Raw genomic sequence first — 18,830 nt, forward strand, 5'->3', positions numbered from 1 at the left:
TCTGTCTTTTCTCCGGCTTTCCGCTCCATTTCATTAATTACCTCCTCATGTCTCTTTCTACATTCCTCCGTCACCTTTTTAATCCTTTCTGTGTCTCCGCTTTTACCTCCTTTCGCAGGTTTTCAACTTTGTCTGTCATTTCCCGATGTCTTTTCTCACAGTCCTCCTTCACGGCTCCCAATCCCTCCTTTATTTTCCCTTGTTCTCTTTTTAATTCCTCTATCGCCGTCGTGTTCCTCCCTATTTCCTCCTTTATTTGGTCTTGTCCCTGTTTTACTTCTCCCAATCCTTTTCCTACTTTGTCTATTTTTCCCACCACCGTCTTTATTTCGTTTACCCTCTCTTGTTTACTTTCTTCCATTGCGACTCCCACTCCTTTTACTTTCTCTTTTAACCCGGTCACCTCCGCTCGTATCGTGTCGACTTCCTTTTTCATTTCGTTTTTTAGTTCTTCCAAGCTTCCTTTTAGGCTCATTCCCATGTTCTGCGTCTCACCCCGCAGCTCTTTCATCTCTTCCCTCATTTGCTGTGTATTCGCATCCATTGTCGTTTTCACTTCATTTGTATTTGTATCCATCTTTTCATCCATTTTTTGTGTATTCGCATCCATCTTTTCGTTCATGCCTTTCATTTCGTTTTTCATATTCGCATCCATTTTTTCGATCATTTCCGCCAGCATGGCGCATAGCTGGGCCATGTCGGATGCACTCAGCTGAGCCGTTTCGGCAAGGTTTGGGGAAGGGTTTTGGTGGAGAGGAGGGGGGGGGAGGTGTCATACACCGCGGCCGCTGCCGCACCCATTTCGGGCTCTGGGTTCAGTTGGGCGAGTCCGTGTTCCTGCACAATCAACATTTCCTGCTCGGGGATTCCATCCTGGACCATGGATTCTACACATTCTACATCCATTTCTAATACCCCCGGCTCCCGCTCGCCTTGAGACGCCATCTTGCTTCTCTTAAAGGGTTAATTTGCTCGCTCGTAATTTGGAGGGAATCGGGGGTCGCTTCTCTCACCCCTGGACCGATTCCCGTGAATTTAGCCGGAGACAGGAGAGCCTGTTTTCCTGTTCTCCGATACCAGTGCCGAGAGGAGGGCGATGAATTTGTATCCCACTTCTGACATCAGTGTTGCGGTATTCGCGCCCGCCGGCGTGCTGACGGCCACGTAACTCGAATCGCGGCACGTCGCCCACCGGACGGACAATCCAGTCGTGACCCTCTCGGACTAACGCCGGGAACCAGTCACGGGTGGACCTTTCGGTCTCACCGCGATCGAGCCAATCAGCCCCCGCGTGGGATAGGGTTGCTCGCCAAATTCGACCTACCTAAGTACCCACGCGGAGGGTAGACCGGGCGATCGCACCTCGCCGCAGGTCGACTTCGGACACGGGCCACTTAAGCGACCCGTTCCGTACTATCAGAATAACCGAGCGGTGTTATCGTCGACCTCGACGGTTCGATTAATTATCGGGCGTATTCAGCCCACTACCAACCCTTTACGTGAAGCAAGATGGGGATTCAATAGAGGAAAAGACGAAGCGAAGCGGGAAACAGTTCAACACAAAGCACATTTATTCACGGCACACGGGAGCACACATATACAATTCCACCAAATGCACACAGAAAAGACACAATGTAATTTACACAAAAAGCAAATGTAAAAGCGAAACACAATGCAGAGCTATCCGACTACCGAGCACACGGCAACACTTATACAATTCTACTTCACAGACGGCGCCGACAACACATACCTAAAACCAAGGAAAAGAATACCCTCAAAGATGAGGCGGGCCTGAGGCCGAGACCGGGTCGCGCCTACCCGTCTGGTGATGAGACGCGGAGCGGCGATGGCGCCTCAACTCCGCGGGCCTCGCGGACAGTGTCTGGTAGGGGGTGGGAAAGGGGCCCCCTTGGTCGCACTATCTCAGCGTGGGGGGAAACAGGAGGGGGTTGCTGATGCTCGGGGTATAGAGGATTTTTATTATCCCGCGACGAGCGTCTCCACCTCGGCCAGGTCGCGCTGTCGGCCTCCCTGGGGTGCAGCTCCCGACGCGAGCACCCCCTCGTCTGGTGTCGCTGCCTTTCCACAGCTCCGTCCCCTCCGTTCCGACTCCAACGCACACGACGACCAGCTCCTTCTTGCCAACTCCACCGCCCGCGAAGTCTTGACTCTCTGTTTCCGACTCTCCTACTCTCCTACTCTCCGCCTCTGGACTCTCTGGACTGACGAACACGGTCCTTTTATCAGCCCCGTAGCTTCGCCCTCTCATCTTTGACCCCTCCCTTCGACCTTTCACCTCGCTCCCCATTGGCCCGAGAAAAAGTGGGCGTGAAGGCTTTTTGATCCATAAATTTGCATATATCGATCGCCCTGGGGGCGGGGCCAATTCGCCCCTCGCTCACCGATTGGACGGCAAAAAGTGGGCGTGTGTCGTTTTTGATCCGTTTTTGAAGCACAAAATCCGTGATTTTGTACACGCTGTTCGGCGCGCGCCCTGCACGAGTCCAACACCGGTACCCACAGCGGGGCAAGAACGGTGGCGATGCGACGGTTGCGAGGTGTGACGGGAAGGTCGTGGCGGTTGTGGTGAAGCGGCGTTGTGGTTGGTGGTTGATGTTGTGGTTGTGGTGGTAATCATGGCGGTTGGTCCAAAATAAAGATAGCAAAAGAAAAACGGCTATCCTGAAGAGTCGCAGCACGCATAAATGACATGTATTCCCACTAGACAACGGGTTTGGGCCTAACTACACATGTACTTACCGAGATACCTCACCTAAGGGACCTGAATGGTGGTTTGCGAATTTGGTAACCACAACAATATAATGGGCGTAAGCCTGGAACGTCTAATACACTTTTCTCCGGAAATATTCTGTTTGTACTTCCAAAATCTTCACATTGTGTGTTCCATGTATTTACGCAGGTGATAGTAGATTCAAAAAATCGAATATAGATAGAATTTTCAAAGAGGGAATCGATGATGTCACAATCAGCAGCGTTCGGCGGCAAACCGACGGCCGGGTCCCAGACGACGTGCTTTACTTAACTAAGTCCATGAGTTCAGGATGTTTGTTCAACTCAGCATTTATGACTTTTATCCTGCCATGTTGTTAATCTGTTGATGGAGATAATATAGAAACGATGAATATGTCAAATCGTTTGTGTTACTCATCTGGCACTATGTGTCAAGGCCAACAATCTAAAGCGACCGTTCTCAAACGCTACCATGGAAACCCAGACACACCACCAATATGAACTGAGCTGTTGAATGCAGCGCAAAATATCCAAAGAAACTACCGTAACCGAGTGTTATGATCTGTCCTGTCCCCCATACCCGTCGTATGTATGGTAAATATCTGCAAGTATTGTAAATTGAAGTAATTTTCAACTTTGCACAATTATTGTTGCGGTACAATTATTTCCTGCAATTATAATAAGAAGCTTTATACTGCATTACAATTTATATGCAATGTAGCTTTATACTGCATTACAATTCCAAGTTTAATCGTATGCACAAAAGCAATAAAATACAACCTAATTATTAGGTTTCATAAGCATACTAAAGAGACGTACTCACATTGTAGTACGTGTTTAATAGACACATTGTAGTACGTGTTTAATAGACACATTGTAGTACATTTTTAATCGACACACATTGTAGTACTTACTTGATATAGATGTACTCACAGTGTCGTACTTAATTAACCCTGAATATGTAACCTTCATTCCGCAGCATCATCTGGGCAACCTGGAGTCTTTTGGACCCCCAAAGGAAAACAAAATTAGAAAAAAATGTTCTAATTATTTTATTGCAATAACATGTACATATCAAATTGAAACCCTTTGCAATATTTTAAGATGAAAACTAGGTTAATCTACTATTGATAACTTTTTAAATTTTTTTTCTTTTTTTTTAAATATGTCCCTTTTTAAAAGTAAGTTTTTTTTTTCTGACTTAAATTGAAGCATGGTACTGAAGAAGAGGTAGAAATTTGTTTTCTTCATTGTCACAAAGAGGTGAAGAGGGGACCATCTCACAGGTGCAATGATGTATCCAACATTCCAGTGGTAACTGCAGACCAGAGAAGTAAAAACGACCGATAATATTTTTGTAAATTTGCCTGAAATAATATATCTTCTCAAATAAAGAAATAGAGCCATGAAAACGACAACACTATTCATTGCTTTCCAATAATAATTAGAATCAATCTCATAATGAACTAACAAACAAACACAATTTTGCGATCATTTTCAACTAAATTCCTGAAAAACACCGGTAAAGTTTCATCCAACGTATGTGTATATAAGTTTGTCTCAGGTAACCGCAAAGTGGAGCCACAGGGAGGGGTCAGCGTCAGATCAACGCCTTCCCAACCAGGGTTTAACCTCCCTGGACCATTGTCCTCCCTTTTCCCTATCTCCGACACTCCACCACGTGTCAGGTGTTGACCACCGTCGCGCAGAGGTGATGGAGTGAAGCTCCAAGCGATTGGAGTGGACATCCCCAATGCCGACCCAGCACCCAGATCCTGTTCATCAGATCTGCACAACTGTCACAGCGGGCAAGATCATCTGCCCGGAAGAGTGTGGGGTGCGGTGCTCACTGAAATCGCAGGGCCGGTGGCGTTTAGCTTGCAACGACCCAGCAGTTGAGGGCGTACGGCTCAGCCAATCCAGGTCAGGGGTCTGGAGTTTCCGATGCAATACCCGTCACCGACCTAAACAGACCACCCCCCCTGGAGGGCCATGCCACACGCAGTGAATCACAAGCACCGCGGAGTTAGTAAGGGAAAAGGGAGTTGGACTTTGGAGCAGTGTAAATGTGTTCTCTGGAATGATGAATCACGCTTCACCATCCGGCAGTCCGGCGGAAGAACCTGGGTTTGGCGGATGCCAGGAGAACGCTACCTGCCCGAATGCATCGTGCCAACTGTAAAGTTTGGTGGAGGAGGAATTATGGTCTGGAGCTGTTTTTCATGGTTCGGGCTCGGCCCCTGAGTTCCACTGAAGGGAAATCTTAATGCTACAGCATACAATGAAATTCTAGACTACTCTTTAATTCAAACTTAGTGGCAACAGTTTGGGGAAGGGTCTTTCCTGTTTCAGCATGACAATGCCCCTGTACACAAAGGGAGGTCCATACAGAAATGGTTTTTCGAGATCAGTGTGGAAGAACTTGACTGGCCTGCACAGAGCACTGACCTCAACTCCATCGAACACCTTTCGGATGAATTGGAACGCCGACTGCGAGCCAGAACTAATTGCCCAACATCAGTGCCCGACCTCATTATTGTTGTGGCTGAATGGAACCAATGGAAAGCCTTTCTAGAGGAGTGGAGGCTGTTATAGCAGCAAAGGGGGGACCAACTCCATATTATTGCCCATGATTTTGGAATGAGATGTTGGACAAGCAGGTGTCCACATACTTTTGGCCATGTACTATACAAATATTATAAATATATATATATATATATATATATATATATATAGATATATATATATATATACATATATACATATATCTATATATATATATCATTACATGGCCAAAAGTATGTGGACACCTGCTTGTCCATCTATATATATATACATATATCTAAATATATATATATATATCTATCTATATATATATATATATATATATATATATATATATATATATATATATATATATACATATATATATATATATATATATATATATATATATATATATATATATATATATATACACATATATATATATATATATATATATATATATATATATACATATATATATATATATATATATATATATATATATATATATATATACATATATATATATATATATATATATATATATATATATATATATATATATATATATATATATATATATATATATATATATATATATATATATATATATATATATATATAGTTATGATTATGGGAGTAGATGGAAGAATCGAAAAGAGAATAGCATTGTGCAAAGTTTCTTGGTCCATGGACGAGTGAGTAGAAAGCATCTCGATGTAGTAAGGAGGGAATCTGTGAACTTAAGTGTTACGTGTCACCACACGAGGGGTGGTGCCATGTTAATTAGCTTAGGGAGTAAGAATATGCTCCCCAGTACGTGATTGCCCTCTGTGATTTTTAAGGTGAGGAACATGTTCCTGAAACCACAACAAATGGGCAGAAAGCCCCATTGTCAAACGTTGACAACAAGCAAAGCCACGCCCCCGAAGGATGACTGATGGGCGTGATGCCAGAAGCTAGCCGAGCAGGAGAAGCCATGCCTTCCCAGATTTCCTGTGAGCAGGAACCCCGGAGGCAGAGGATAAAACAGGACAGAGAGAAGATGGAGCGCCAGGAGAGGTTGCGCATCGACAGAGAGAAGTGGAGTGATGAAGGGGAGCTTCCACATTTTGAGAGGATGATAGTGGTGTATTTTGAGAGGTGAAAAAAGGGAGTGCACAGGAGAGGTTGCGCATTTCAGGCGGAAGAAGGAGTTGGCTTGGCATTTTGGGAGAGCCGTGATCAGAGTGGAGGCACAAGGTGCATTGTTTGGAAAGGTGGGAGTGGAGATTAAGCGCAAACCGAAGAAGATGACACGGCCGTTGAATCCGTGTTGAGGTGGTTTGGCTCATGTGGCAAAGATGCCAGCCTTTTGCTTCTGGTCAGTCGATGAGGACGATCGGGGCACCCGAAGCCGTTACACTGGGGCTTTGATCCTTCATGTGGAGTGCCACCCACGGATTGCCTGGCGTGCGTTCATCCCGCGATGAGAGAAGCGCCTCGATTACGGTTGCACAAGGATCAGCTCTGGGCCAAGCTAAGTGCAAGAGTGGTTAAAAGGAGGGTTTTTCTTTTTATTTTATTTCCCCGTTGTCTGTATTTGAGTCTGTGTGCCGGGCCTCGACTGGATGATTTATTTATTTAATATCATTATCATTTCCTTTTGAATTATCGTCCTTTATGAATATTTGTTTTATTTTTCATTAATTGTATTCCTTTTAAGACACTGCAGCATTGTGCTGTCCTGGTGCAGTGCCCTGTGTTGTGTTCCTCCATGTGCTCCTCCTGGGTGGTTCGTCTCTCCACCATTACGCCCTGTTAACGCGCGCGCATTAATCCCCAAGTCTGGGTTGTAGCTTTCAAGGGAGAAGCTTTGCCATCCATCCAGGTAGGGTTTAAACCCCCTGGACACGACTATATATATATATATATATATATATATATATATATATATATATATATATATATATATATATATATATATATATATATATATATATGTATATATATATATATATATATATATATATATATATATATATATATATATATATATATATATATATATATATATATATATATATATATATATATATATATATATATATACACACACAAATGTCGAAAGATTTTCAGCTCGGGATTCATATATGTAAAAGAAAGTAGCACACAGAACCAATAAAATAATAAAATTCTTATTTAATGCCTGACGTTCAAGAACAAACTCGTTCTCTTCCTCAGAGGCGTTGAGAGTAGCACTCTCAACTTCACTCTAAACTTCACTCTCAACGCCTCTGAGGAAGAGAACTGGTAAGTTCTTGAAACGTCAGGTATTAAAATGAATAAAGAATTTGAATTATTATATTGGTTCAGTGTGCGACTTTCTTTAAAAAAAAAAAATATATATATATATATATGTGTGTATATATATATATATATATATATATATATATATATATATATATATATATATATATATATATATATATATATATATATATATATATATATATACACGAGGTGTGTTCAAAAAGTATCCGACCTTTGTTCAGAAAAAATACTCGTATCCAGATACAACAAACTTACACTAATCTCCTTCAAAGTAGTCCCCTTGGGCTGCCACACACTTCTCCCAACGGTTCTGCCACTGTCAGAAGCAGCGCTGGAACGCCTTTTGGGATGGCATGCAGCTGGTCCGTCGCATTCCGCATGATGTCTTCTCTAGACTGAAATCTGGTCCCTTTCAGGGGCATTTTCAGCTTGGGGAAAAGCCAGAAGTCACACGGAGCCATGTCAGGAGAGTAGGGAGCCTGACGAAGCACAGGTGTGTTGTGTTTGGCCAGGAAACTCTGTATCAAATGTGAAGAATGGGTGGGTGCGTAATTGTGATGGAGCTGCCAATTGACCGCTGCCCACAGGTCTGGCCGTTTGCGTTGCACAGCGTCACGAAGGTGACGCAGTACCTCTTGGTAGTGTCCTGCATCAGCAGGGTCCTCACTTGGTCAATTATCTCATTTCAGGATGTTGAAGGCCTACCAGAACGTGCTTCACTTTCCACTGATGTGCGACCATCTTTGAATCGGTTGTACCACTGGAAGCGGTTGCTTCGTTCCCGAAGGCCTGTTGAATCTTGCGGATCGTTTCCACTTGGGAATCGCCAAGCTTTACACAAAATTTGATGCAGTGGCGTTGTTCAAGTTTTTCTGTCATTTTGTCAAATACGAAAATCCGACGGTGCACACTTACACTTCCTCACTCATCGGCGGTCTGTCGATGCCTGACAGCTTCTGCAGATGGGAAAATATTCACGCATACGGATTACGATCGCCTACATACGTGCACCAAACCACACCTCCCTAGCTTCATTTGTTTACGCACGAAAAATTAAGGTTGGATACTTTTTGAACACACCTCGTGTGTATATATATATATATATATATATATATATATATATATATATATATATATATATATATATATACATATATATATATATATATATATATATATACACACATATATATATATATATATATTTTTTTTTTATATATCTATATATATATATATATATATATATATATATATATATATATATATATATATATATATATATATATATATATATATATATATATATATATATATATATATATATATATATATATCTCTTCTTCTTTCGTCTGCTCCCGTTAGGGGTCGCCACAGCGGACCAAAGATCCGCATAATGATTTGGCACAGGTTTTACGCCGGATGCCCTTCCTGACGCAACCCTGGTCGCCTCTTACGACACAGGGATATGGTACACCTATTCTAACCGGGGTATACACCGGCCCAGTACACTGGTACTCATTTTGTCGACCTCGGAAGGATGACAGGCTGAGTCAACCCCCTGGTGTTATACTACTTGGTATATATATATATATATATATATATATATATATATATATATATATATATATATATATATATATATATATATATATATATATATATATATATATATATATATATATATATATACACATATATATAAAAGCCTGGTGTTGGCGCAGTGGTTAGGGCAGCGGCTTGGGATCCAAAAGGTCCTGAGTTCAAGCCCCGTTGGGCCACTGAATTAATACACCAGGGGGTTGACTCAGCCTGTCATCCTTCCGAGGTCGGCGAAATGAGTACCAGTATACTGGGCCGGTGTATACCCCGGTTAAAATAGGTGTACCATATCCCTGTGTGTCGTAAGAGGCGACCAGAGTTGCGTCAGGAAGGGCATCCGGCGTAAAACATGTGCCAAATCACTATGCGGATCATACGGATGATCCGCTGTGGCGACCCCTATCGGGAGCAGCCGAAAGAAGAAGAAGAAGAAGAAATATATATATATATATATATATATATATATATATATATATATATATATATATATATGTATACATTATACACACACACACACACAAACACGAAAAACGAAATTTCTGTCTGAAATGAGCATGAAATTCGGCAAGATTCAAGTCTACAAATGATCAAACAAATTTATATTGACAGAAATAGCCTTAATAATGACCATCATTGATCCCAGTACCTGCTCAGGTCACACACACACCGATGTCGCGTGGGTTATTTCAGAATCCCACACCTGGTTACTCTCCGAAATTACAAGCTGAACACTCATCTCCTTTCCTTCATCCCTATATTCTGTGGAACTGACTTTCTGTCTCTGTTGTCTCATTCCTCTCATTCAAGTCTTTTAAAAGTGCTACCCATTATCACCTCATGCTTTCTCCCACACCAACCACTCCCCTCTCTTCTGCTCTTGCTCATTCCCTCCCACCATTTCCCTTTCTTTCTCTCATCCACTCTATCTTTGTCTCCCTGTTGCCATTTCATCCTTTGTCATTCTGTGAACATCCTACTCTCTATCGTCCAGATACTATATAATATGAGCCAAGAATTCTGAAACAAAACCCAAGTTTGTGCAGGTCTTGTCATTGACCAAAGCAGACAGTCCAACTCTTGCTGTGAGAAGCTCAATCAGTAAATCCATCAATTTATTAAATCACTCATATTATTGACAAGCAAAATCTCAAAGATCTTTACAACAGGAAATTGGGCTCATAAATACACTTTCCTTATTTCCCCATAGTTTGAACACTTATTCAAAGCTATCGGTTGTGAAGTAATGTTGCTTTTTACAACCAGTCTATTAATATGCTTTAATGTGTGTGGATTTGCAGTAAGCAAGGCAAATTTATCCTGCATAGCAAAAATACAACCTCCCTCGCTCTCAAGATAACAGTGACGAATATTGGGGAAGCAGCTTATGATACAAAGCTGATTACCAATTACTCAAATGGGATCAACTTTGTGCATAGTGAGAAAGTTGAGGACAAGGTAAGTGTCCATCATTACGTGCTTTCACTTTGCCATAACCTAAATCTGCAATTCATTACACACTCTCATGTGCAGCCTTGAGGCTGCTGGTTGCCTCATTGGTTAGGGACGCAGCTGTGCCGCTGATGCAGTGCCCCTGTTACCAGTACACTGGTGCTCATTACGCCGACCTTGGAAGGATGACAGGTTGAGTCAACCCCACCTGGTGTTAATTCAGCAGCCCACACGGCTCCAACTCAGGACTCTTAAGATCCCAAGCCAGCCACCCTAACTGCTAAGTCAACACCAGGCTTAGTGCAATTCAGTAAGATTATCTGAGAAGGGTTTTAAAGTTCATGTAATGTCCATGAGGAACTCCAAATTATTTTAACCTTCAACACCAGAAAGCTGAATCAGGAGCACTTTCCTCGAGCTACACTCATCTTACAAAACCTTCTGTAAAAAGGGAGTGTCCCTTTCTTATATGCAGAATCAAGACTTGTGGAAGAGCAAAAAAGATGTATTTTGCTGACAGTGGGGCAATGCAAAACAGGTAAATGTGAGGTAGGTGTCAAATGGGTAAAAATAGTGTGGTACAAATATGGGATGGCATTTGATGGCAATGGAAACACCTTTGAAGCGCCAGCTAGAGTGAAGTTGGGTTTTTTTGCACACAGAGTCGAGGCTTGTGGAAGAGTGAGAACATAGAATTGATCAAGCAGAAAGAGAATGAGGAAATGCCAACAGCAGGACCGAGGGAGAAAATAGATGGTGATAGACAAACAAGAGATGCGGGTAATGATGAAATGTAGAAGGGAATACAGTGGGTGGATAAGATAGATGCAGAAGCAAATTATCAGAAGTGGGAGGGGGGGGTTAAACGGGGGTAGAATTGAAGGCTTGGAGGAAAGCATGAGATGCAAGAGAATGTGGAAGTTGGGTTCACAGGTGGCAAGAAAGGAGGTACAAATGAATGGAGGTGAGCAGAGTTCCTAGATTTTGGGAGTTTCACCAGAAGGGGGTTGCTGATGGACTGCATGCCCCTGCAGACACCTGGGGGGACAAAGCATGGAAAGAGCAAAGGATGTAAGACCAGAATGATGCGGAAGAAGATAGTGAGGCCACCGACCCATATTTTTTATGTTGAAGACTCCAGTCACTGACTATGTAGTCCTCATCAAGGCCAGGCCTTAAATGAAAGAACTGCATGGATAGAAAAGTTAAGAGAGAGAGAATAGTCTAAGTTTTTGAGGAAGTAAAAAAAATCGGCTTTTTGAAAAAGGGAAGATCCTAAGTGTTTGTGAAGACGAGAGAAGATAAAGAGTTCCAGAGTTTCGTAGTGTAGGGGAAGAAACAAACATCATAATGGCCCACCCTTGAGTTGCCAATGGCCCCACATTAATCATGTGATGTAGTGGCTTGTTGAGTATGTTGTGGTGTCGCTAATGGCGGAGCTACACAAGCACCAAGTTCTCGTGAGCAGAAGCCAAAGTGATATCTATAAAAAAAAAGAGAAAGAGAGTCAACTCTGCAGCATATTTCGAGTGGGTCATGGTTTGAGGTGAGATTGGGAGGTTTGATAAGTCAGATCACTTTGTATTCAATTCTGTTCAGTAAGTATGTGTTGCTGGAACCTTCCCAGATGTGAGAGTAGTACTCAATACAAAGATGAATCAATCCTTGATATAGTTGAAGCAACTGTTCAGAGGAGAAAAATCTTTGACTTCTGAACAGGACTCCTAGTTTTTTAGAGGCAGACTGAGATATTTGTGTAATGTGTGGATTCCAGGATGAATTTGACGTTGGGGTATGACCTAGTAGATTTATTGTATCACATGGTGTAATTGTGGAGCTTTAAAAGGAGATGAGAGAGAGAGATATATATATATATATATATATATATATATATATATATATATATATATATATATATATATATATATATATATATATATATATATATATATATATATATATAGGAAGAAATTGAGTTTTAGAAGCACTAAACCTAAATTGATTACATTTGCCCCACTGGGAAAGACATGGAGGAATGTGTCATCAGTATACGAGTGCATTTTGTCATCAGTATATGAGTGCAGTTATTTGTGGAAGAAAGAAGATCATTGATAAAAAGAAGGAACAGTGTTGGAGATAGGACGGAACCCTGAGGGACACGGCTGGTGATAAGGAAGGAGGGAGATGCTGAACCATCAAAAAATTATGGAGATAGAACAATTGGAGAGAAACCTCGACACGAGAGGGTAGAGTGAAGGAGTAAAGCTGAAAGAGGGAAGCATGGATATCAGACCCCGATGTCAAACTCTGTTAAAGGCTTTTGAGATACCAAGGCCTACAACAAAGGATTCCCCAAAGTCTCTCAGAGAAGAAGTCCAGACATTCGTAATGTAAGAAAGGATATCACCAGTAGATCTAGCCTTACGGAAGCCATATTGATGGTCAGATCGAAGACTAAGAGATTCAAGATGTTTGAGGAAATGGGAATTTAGAAGACATTCAAAGACTTTGGAAATAGTAGAAGTCAGAGCAATAGGATGGTAGTTGGAAGGGTTTGAACCCTTCTTTAAAATAGGCTGTACTGGGGCATGTTTCCAGAAAAGAGGAAAAGTTTGGGTTTTTAAACAAAAACTAACCAGATGAGCAAGCACGGGTGCAAATTCTGAAGCACACACTTCAAAACACAGGAAGGAATGCCATCTTACCCGTAGGCCTTGCTTATGTCCAGAGAGAGAGGAGTATTTTTTTGACTGCATGAAAAGAGATTATAGGGAGAATTGGTGAGGGGAGCATCAGGGGGAGATGGAATGTTGGAGTCATCCAGTGTGGAGTTAGAGGAGAAAAGAGAAACAAAAAGAGTTGCTCTATCGGTCAGAGAGAGCGATACTATCATCGGAATGGAAAAGTGAAGGAAAGGTCGAGCGACATAAGTTGTTGGAGATACTTTTTTTCCTAAGGACCAGAAAGATACAGTGCAGTATCTTAGTAGAAGAAGACGCAGAGAGATTGGCACATTTCTTTTGGATAAAGGAATGCTTCACCTCATGAATAACATGTTTGCATTGATTTCTGGCCGATATAACAGCTGAATGCGAGCCGGAGGAAGAAAAGTTTTTTCCATGTCCGATATGCTGCATTGCTTGCATGGATGGCCGCAAAGCAGGAATTATTGAACCAAGAATTGGTAGGAGAGATAAACTTGAAAGAGAAGGAATAACCTTCATTCCTGCAACAATAACTTCAGCTTTATGTTTAAGGCCCGGTCACACCTTGACGTTTTAGCCAGCGATGGCAACGTATTAAAATGTATGTAAAACGCTGGCTTGCGTTGAACTTTTGATGTTTTTTTTTAAAGATTCGGACGTATTCATAGCGACTTGGTCTTATGTATAACGCATTGGTAACGGACACAGAACGTTTCGTTGTGTTATAGATAACTTATACCAACGAATGCTGAACCTGTTGTCGACCTACACAACCGATGCCCAACGATAGTCTAACTTAGGCATAGCGCGTTGCACGCATCGCCGACGATGTCGTGACGTAGCCTATTAAAAGGCTGACGCACAACGATTCGAATCATAACTGCCGTAGAAATGGAAGTGTCAACATCGCGGTCACACCTTGGAGATCTTGCCAGCGTATGCCGACCTAAGAAAAATGTATCTAAAACGTTGGGGCACGTCAAATACGGTATGAGTAAGTTTGGTATACGTGAGTAGAACGCTAAAGTACGCTATCATACGTCGTAGTAAGTAGAGTACGTCAAGAAATTTTAAACATGTTCAAAATTTTACGACGTACTCGGCGTATGACACACGTTCCGCATGCGATGGGGATAAGTTGTACACACGATATGTGGACGCTTACACACGTCCACAAAGGCTACTTATAAGCTACTCATAAGTCGAAACGCGTCGCGGTAATGTCTTTTTTACGCGAAACTTATTTCTAACTTATGTTTGACGTGCTTTGAACCAATTCTTTACGTAGTCCCAACACACATCGACGTATGTAGACGTATTCCAATGATGTCTTCCGGTCGACAAAAAAAAAATAAAGGAATGTGTTTCTAGCTTACAACTGCCATATAAAGATGTGTTCCCAGCGGTTTGGGGAATTGGTATTTTAAAATGCTGCTCATAAAAGGGGAACCCAACAGTGTTTTCGAGTCCTTTTTGAGTCGATGTCCATGTCAGCAGTAACAGTATCAGTATCAGTATCAGTATTAGTAGTAGTTTGTTCATGTTGGCAGTAGTAGGTGAGTATGAGGGAGAGGGTGTGGGTTATGATGGATCGTCCTTGCGTCCGCGTGTCCACGGGTAGGAGACATCTTTTCACCATTGTTCGAAGTTCTTCGCGGCTAATTTTTTATGGGGCTTTTTCAACAATGAGCTATAGCTTGTTTTTACGATTTAGGTCTATTCATAACGGGTTGGACAAATGCACAATGAACTAATAATGTGCATAGAGCGCTTTGATTACTTATAGATACGATATACCAACGAATAATTATCGTGAAGCCGACGTTCACAAACTATGCCCAACGATAGCCTAACTTATCCATATCGTGCGGCAGTTTATCTTTTATTTGCCGGTGACGTGGGGTTTGCTATTCATAGGCTGCCACTCAACGATTTAAATGGCTGCATCTCCACTATTGAAAGTAGACGCTTGCGCTCAACAATTGGATTTTTTTTACACTCAACGACCTTTAAACGGTACCACTCAGCTATTTTCATTGTTTACAATGAACGATTTAAATTGCTGTCACTCGCCTTTGTTTTTTGACGCTGGGGTTTGAAAATTTGAAGCGTTTCTTCTGAACGTGTTAAAACGCTCAAACTCGACTATTTTAAATAGACGCTGCCGATGGACAATTGGAATCATAGCCAAGCTAGACATCGAAGTGTGAACATCCTCGTCATGCCGAAGAAAAGTTTGAAGAATGCTGCAAATAAGTGTCCTGGCCGTGGCCGTGGATGCTGACGCAAGGACGATCCATTATACCGACGTCTTTCAGCCTATGAGTAACTTAAAAGTAACGACTGTCAATGTGTGGCAACGATTGCGTAACGTGCCAACAACACGTTAATCATAGGTTAGTAATAAGTTTCGGGTACGCTAAACATTACCTCGGCGTGTCTCAACTTATGATTAACTTACAAGTAGCATGTGTTGACGTCTGTCAACGATCGCAGACCGTGCATACAACTTGTGGCCAGCGTAGCGGAACGTGTGAGTCATACGCCGGCATACGTCGTGAAATTTCAAGCATGAAAAAATTTGAGGACAACCAAAAAGTACAACGTTTAAAGCCAACATACAACGACGTATGGCAGTGTTTTTCAGCGTGCTCTCAATGTTATCAAAACTTACCCATAACGTATTCAACGTGTGCCAGCGTTTTAGAAAAAAAATTCAAAAATCGGCATACGTTGGCTAAAACGTCAAGGTGTGACCGGGCCTTTAGCAGAAATTGAAACATCGCCCGAGGAGAGGCAGTAATCTTCCTGGGAAAGTCAAAAAATAAGTTTTGTAAGCCAGTCCAGTGAGCGCTATTGAAATGCCAACACTGGCGCTTAGTTGGAGCAATCGGAGGAGAAGGAGTGATGTTAGGTGAAGGCGTTTATGGGATTGTGGTCAGAAAACCCAATTGGAGGTGAACTCGTGTGGCTATAACGCAATGGATTGGAGGTGAAGAAGAAATCCAAAGTATTGGAAGAGTGATCATGATGATCTGGAATATGGATAGGGTGATTGATAATTTGTTCCAAATCGTTGAGAATGGAAAGTGTTAGAGCTTCAACTTCCCGAACATCCGTGTGGGAATATTTCAACCACTCCCTGTGGTGTACATTGACGTCTCCTAAATAGAGGAATTCTGATTGAGGGTGTGTGGATGTCATGGCCTCATGACACGAATTAAGATAGTCAAAGAAAGCTATAAAGTTTGTAGAGTGAGGAGAGCAGTAAGGTCTTGGTTTCCACAGCGTCAAGTTGACCAAGGTGACGGAAGGGGGCGCCAGCCCAGAGGGGAGTGCAATACTCCATCAAGCTGCAGATGAAGGCCTTGTAGGTGGATAAGAGTTCAGGTGTGTGAAGGAAGCATTTTGCTTGATGGAGGATGCCCAGTCAGCGGCTAGCTTTGGAGGCCAACCTTGAAATGTGGTTTGCCCAAGAAATATCATGGCTGAGAGTGAGACCATTTGCACAGTATTGTCCATATTTTAAAAACTATACATAAATTGATTCTGGTCTATAATGTATATCTGACATTATTACACATTATACCACTGCAAAGAAGCTACAATTCAGCACCAATGATTTCCTGGTTGTTCCCTGCACTAAATGAAGATTTTTGGTGATTGAGCATTTTCTAGTTGTACTCCAGGACTATGAAACTTTCTTCCATTTTTAATCTGCACCGCCTCATTATTCACAGTTTTAACATCCTTTAAAGTTTAAATGCTTACCTTTTTTTGTTGGATATTTTTTTTTAACTGACCTTTTTTGTTTGATTTTTCTTAATTTCCACCCTTGTTCGTGTCTTTTTACTTATTTCCTTACTTATTATTGATTCTAACTCTTTGTAGAGCACTTTGCGATTTAGTTTCAAATGAAAAATGCTACACAATAAATAAATTGATTGATTGATTGATTGCTTTTAATATATTAATATTATTTTGCTTTCTCTTTTGACAGGATGCTGATATTTTTTGTAAACGATCCAGAAATACACAGGTTATATGTGACGTTGGCAATCCATTGAAAACAAAAGTAAGCATGAGTATTGTTACCAGGATTTAATAGGGGGTCGGCATTACAAGGTTTTCAATATCATTATCTAATTGTACATGTGCGTTATAATATCTTCGGTCCCAGGCTATCATCCACCCAACACAGAAAGTTGCTATAAAAGTGTGAAAGGGACATTTTCCTCAACCCTTGCCTGAAAGTTTTGTGACCCCTTCATAGCAGCAACCTTCGTCAGCAAGGCCATGCCTTGGCAACATATAGCACCATCATATAGCCAGAGGTGAACATCAACCCTCAAGCTACGTCATATATTCCATCTCCTGGGGTAACAGCATGGACAAGATTCCATCTCTGCCCTCACCCAAACCCATGCAAGCCTGGTCAACCACGCTTGCATGGGTTTGAGTGGCTTTCTTCACGCATGATAATAGGAACCTCACAGCTTACCTTGCCAAAATTCACTCGTGGTAGGGAGGGAAATTTCACACTCCTTCAAACCGTACCCTATAACTTGAGTTACTTGACTTAGGGGCCTTGCTTGGGATCTTTCATTGGCATTCCATGATGGATGGTCTGACTCCATCTTATCCTGTCTCTAATGAGGGAGGGGGTCAGTTTTGGACTTATGTTCGCTTTCTGCAAGTAATGTTTGATTGAGTCAAGCCACTTGTTGTGGGTTGACCCCTGGATCTATGCCATTTGGCTTTGGAGGGGTTGAAATGGAAGAGTTTATGGATATGGCAAATGATGTAGCATACAATGGAGAAGTCTATTCCATTGGAGATGGCACTGATATCAGAGAGATGAGGCAAGAGACTGTTATGGCCATTGATAGATCCAATGATATGTGATATGGTGCAACCACCAAATGCTCTCAGGCTGTTGAAGACATTGCATGTTAAAGGCATCAAGCTTGTATTAATTTGTTGCAGTTGCGATTCCAGTTTTGATTCCGTACAACAGCACAGAAATGCTCAATGTTCAATACTTCTTCAGCTTGATGTTCTTTTAGATTTGTCACTTCTTTAAAAGTTGTCTGGAGAAATGGTTGTGCTCCAGCTGCTTTAGTAATCCAAGAAATGAGGTCACAGGATGATGGCCCAGATTTATCAATTACCAATCCAAGGAAAGTAACCTCGCTAACAAATCCAACCACTTCACTGGAGATTACGAAGTTATAGGGATTGGTGTTGTCATGTGTGATTGCCAAAAACTTGGTCTTGTGCTAGGTGATGCACATCCCTATGCAGCTGGTAATCGATAACCTGAGTCAACATTAAATGATGACCTCAGTGATCTTGCAAATATCAAATTATGTTGGATAAACTGTATACCACTGCAATGGACACTACTCGGCTCCAGGACAAATACAGCCAGCCCCAACTCCTTCAGAGTGAACTTGGAACATTTCC

The 18,830-nt window shown here is 41.8% G+C and overlaps 1 protein-coding gene and 1 long non-coding RNA gene across 4 annotated transcripts in view; one reads left to right on the forward strand and one right to left on the reverse strand.

The window, feature by feature from the left end:
- LOC147030894 (integrin alpha-6-like) overlaps nucleotides 1-18,830 on the forward strand; it is a 190,073-nt gene that overhangs the window by 141,984 nt on the left and 29,259 nt on the right. The window contains exons 14-15 of the mRNA XM_085875451.1: nucleotides 10,509-10,665; nucleotides 17,365-17,439. Of these exons, the coding sequence (XP_085731577.1) occupies nucleotides 10,509-10,665; nucleotides 17,365-17,439 (232 nt within the window). The remainder of the gene's footprint in view (nucleotides 1-10,508; nucleotides 10,666-17,364; nucleotides 17,440-18,830) is intronic.
- LOC147030895 (uncharacterized) overlaps nucleotides 1-18,830 on the reverse strand; it is a 186,191-nt gene that overhangs the window by 89,482 nt on the left and 77,879 nt on the right. Inside the window, exon 4 of one of the 3 annotated variants that reach the window (XR_015056562.1) lies at nucleotides 3,662-4,069. The exons of the other annotated variants lie outside the window; for them this stretch is intronic. This is a non-coding gene — a long non-coding RNA (uncharacterized LOC147030895). Of the gene's footprint in view, nucleotides 1-3,661; nucleotides 4,070-18,830 lie in introns of those variants that run through there. 3 annotated transcript variants of the gene reach the window in all.

This window comes from Eptatretus burgeri, chromosome 3 (genome assembly GCF_056783735.1).
Source record: "Eptatretus burgeri isolate ZD-2024b chromosome 3, Ebu_testis_v1, whole genome shotgun sequence".
Classification (NCBI taxonomy): Eukaryota; Metazoa; Chordata; class Myxini; order Myxiniformes; family Myxinidae; genus Eptatretus; species Eptatretus burgeri.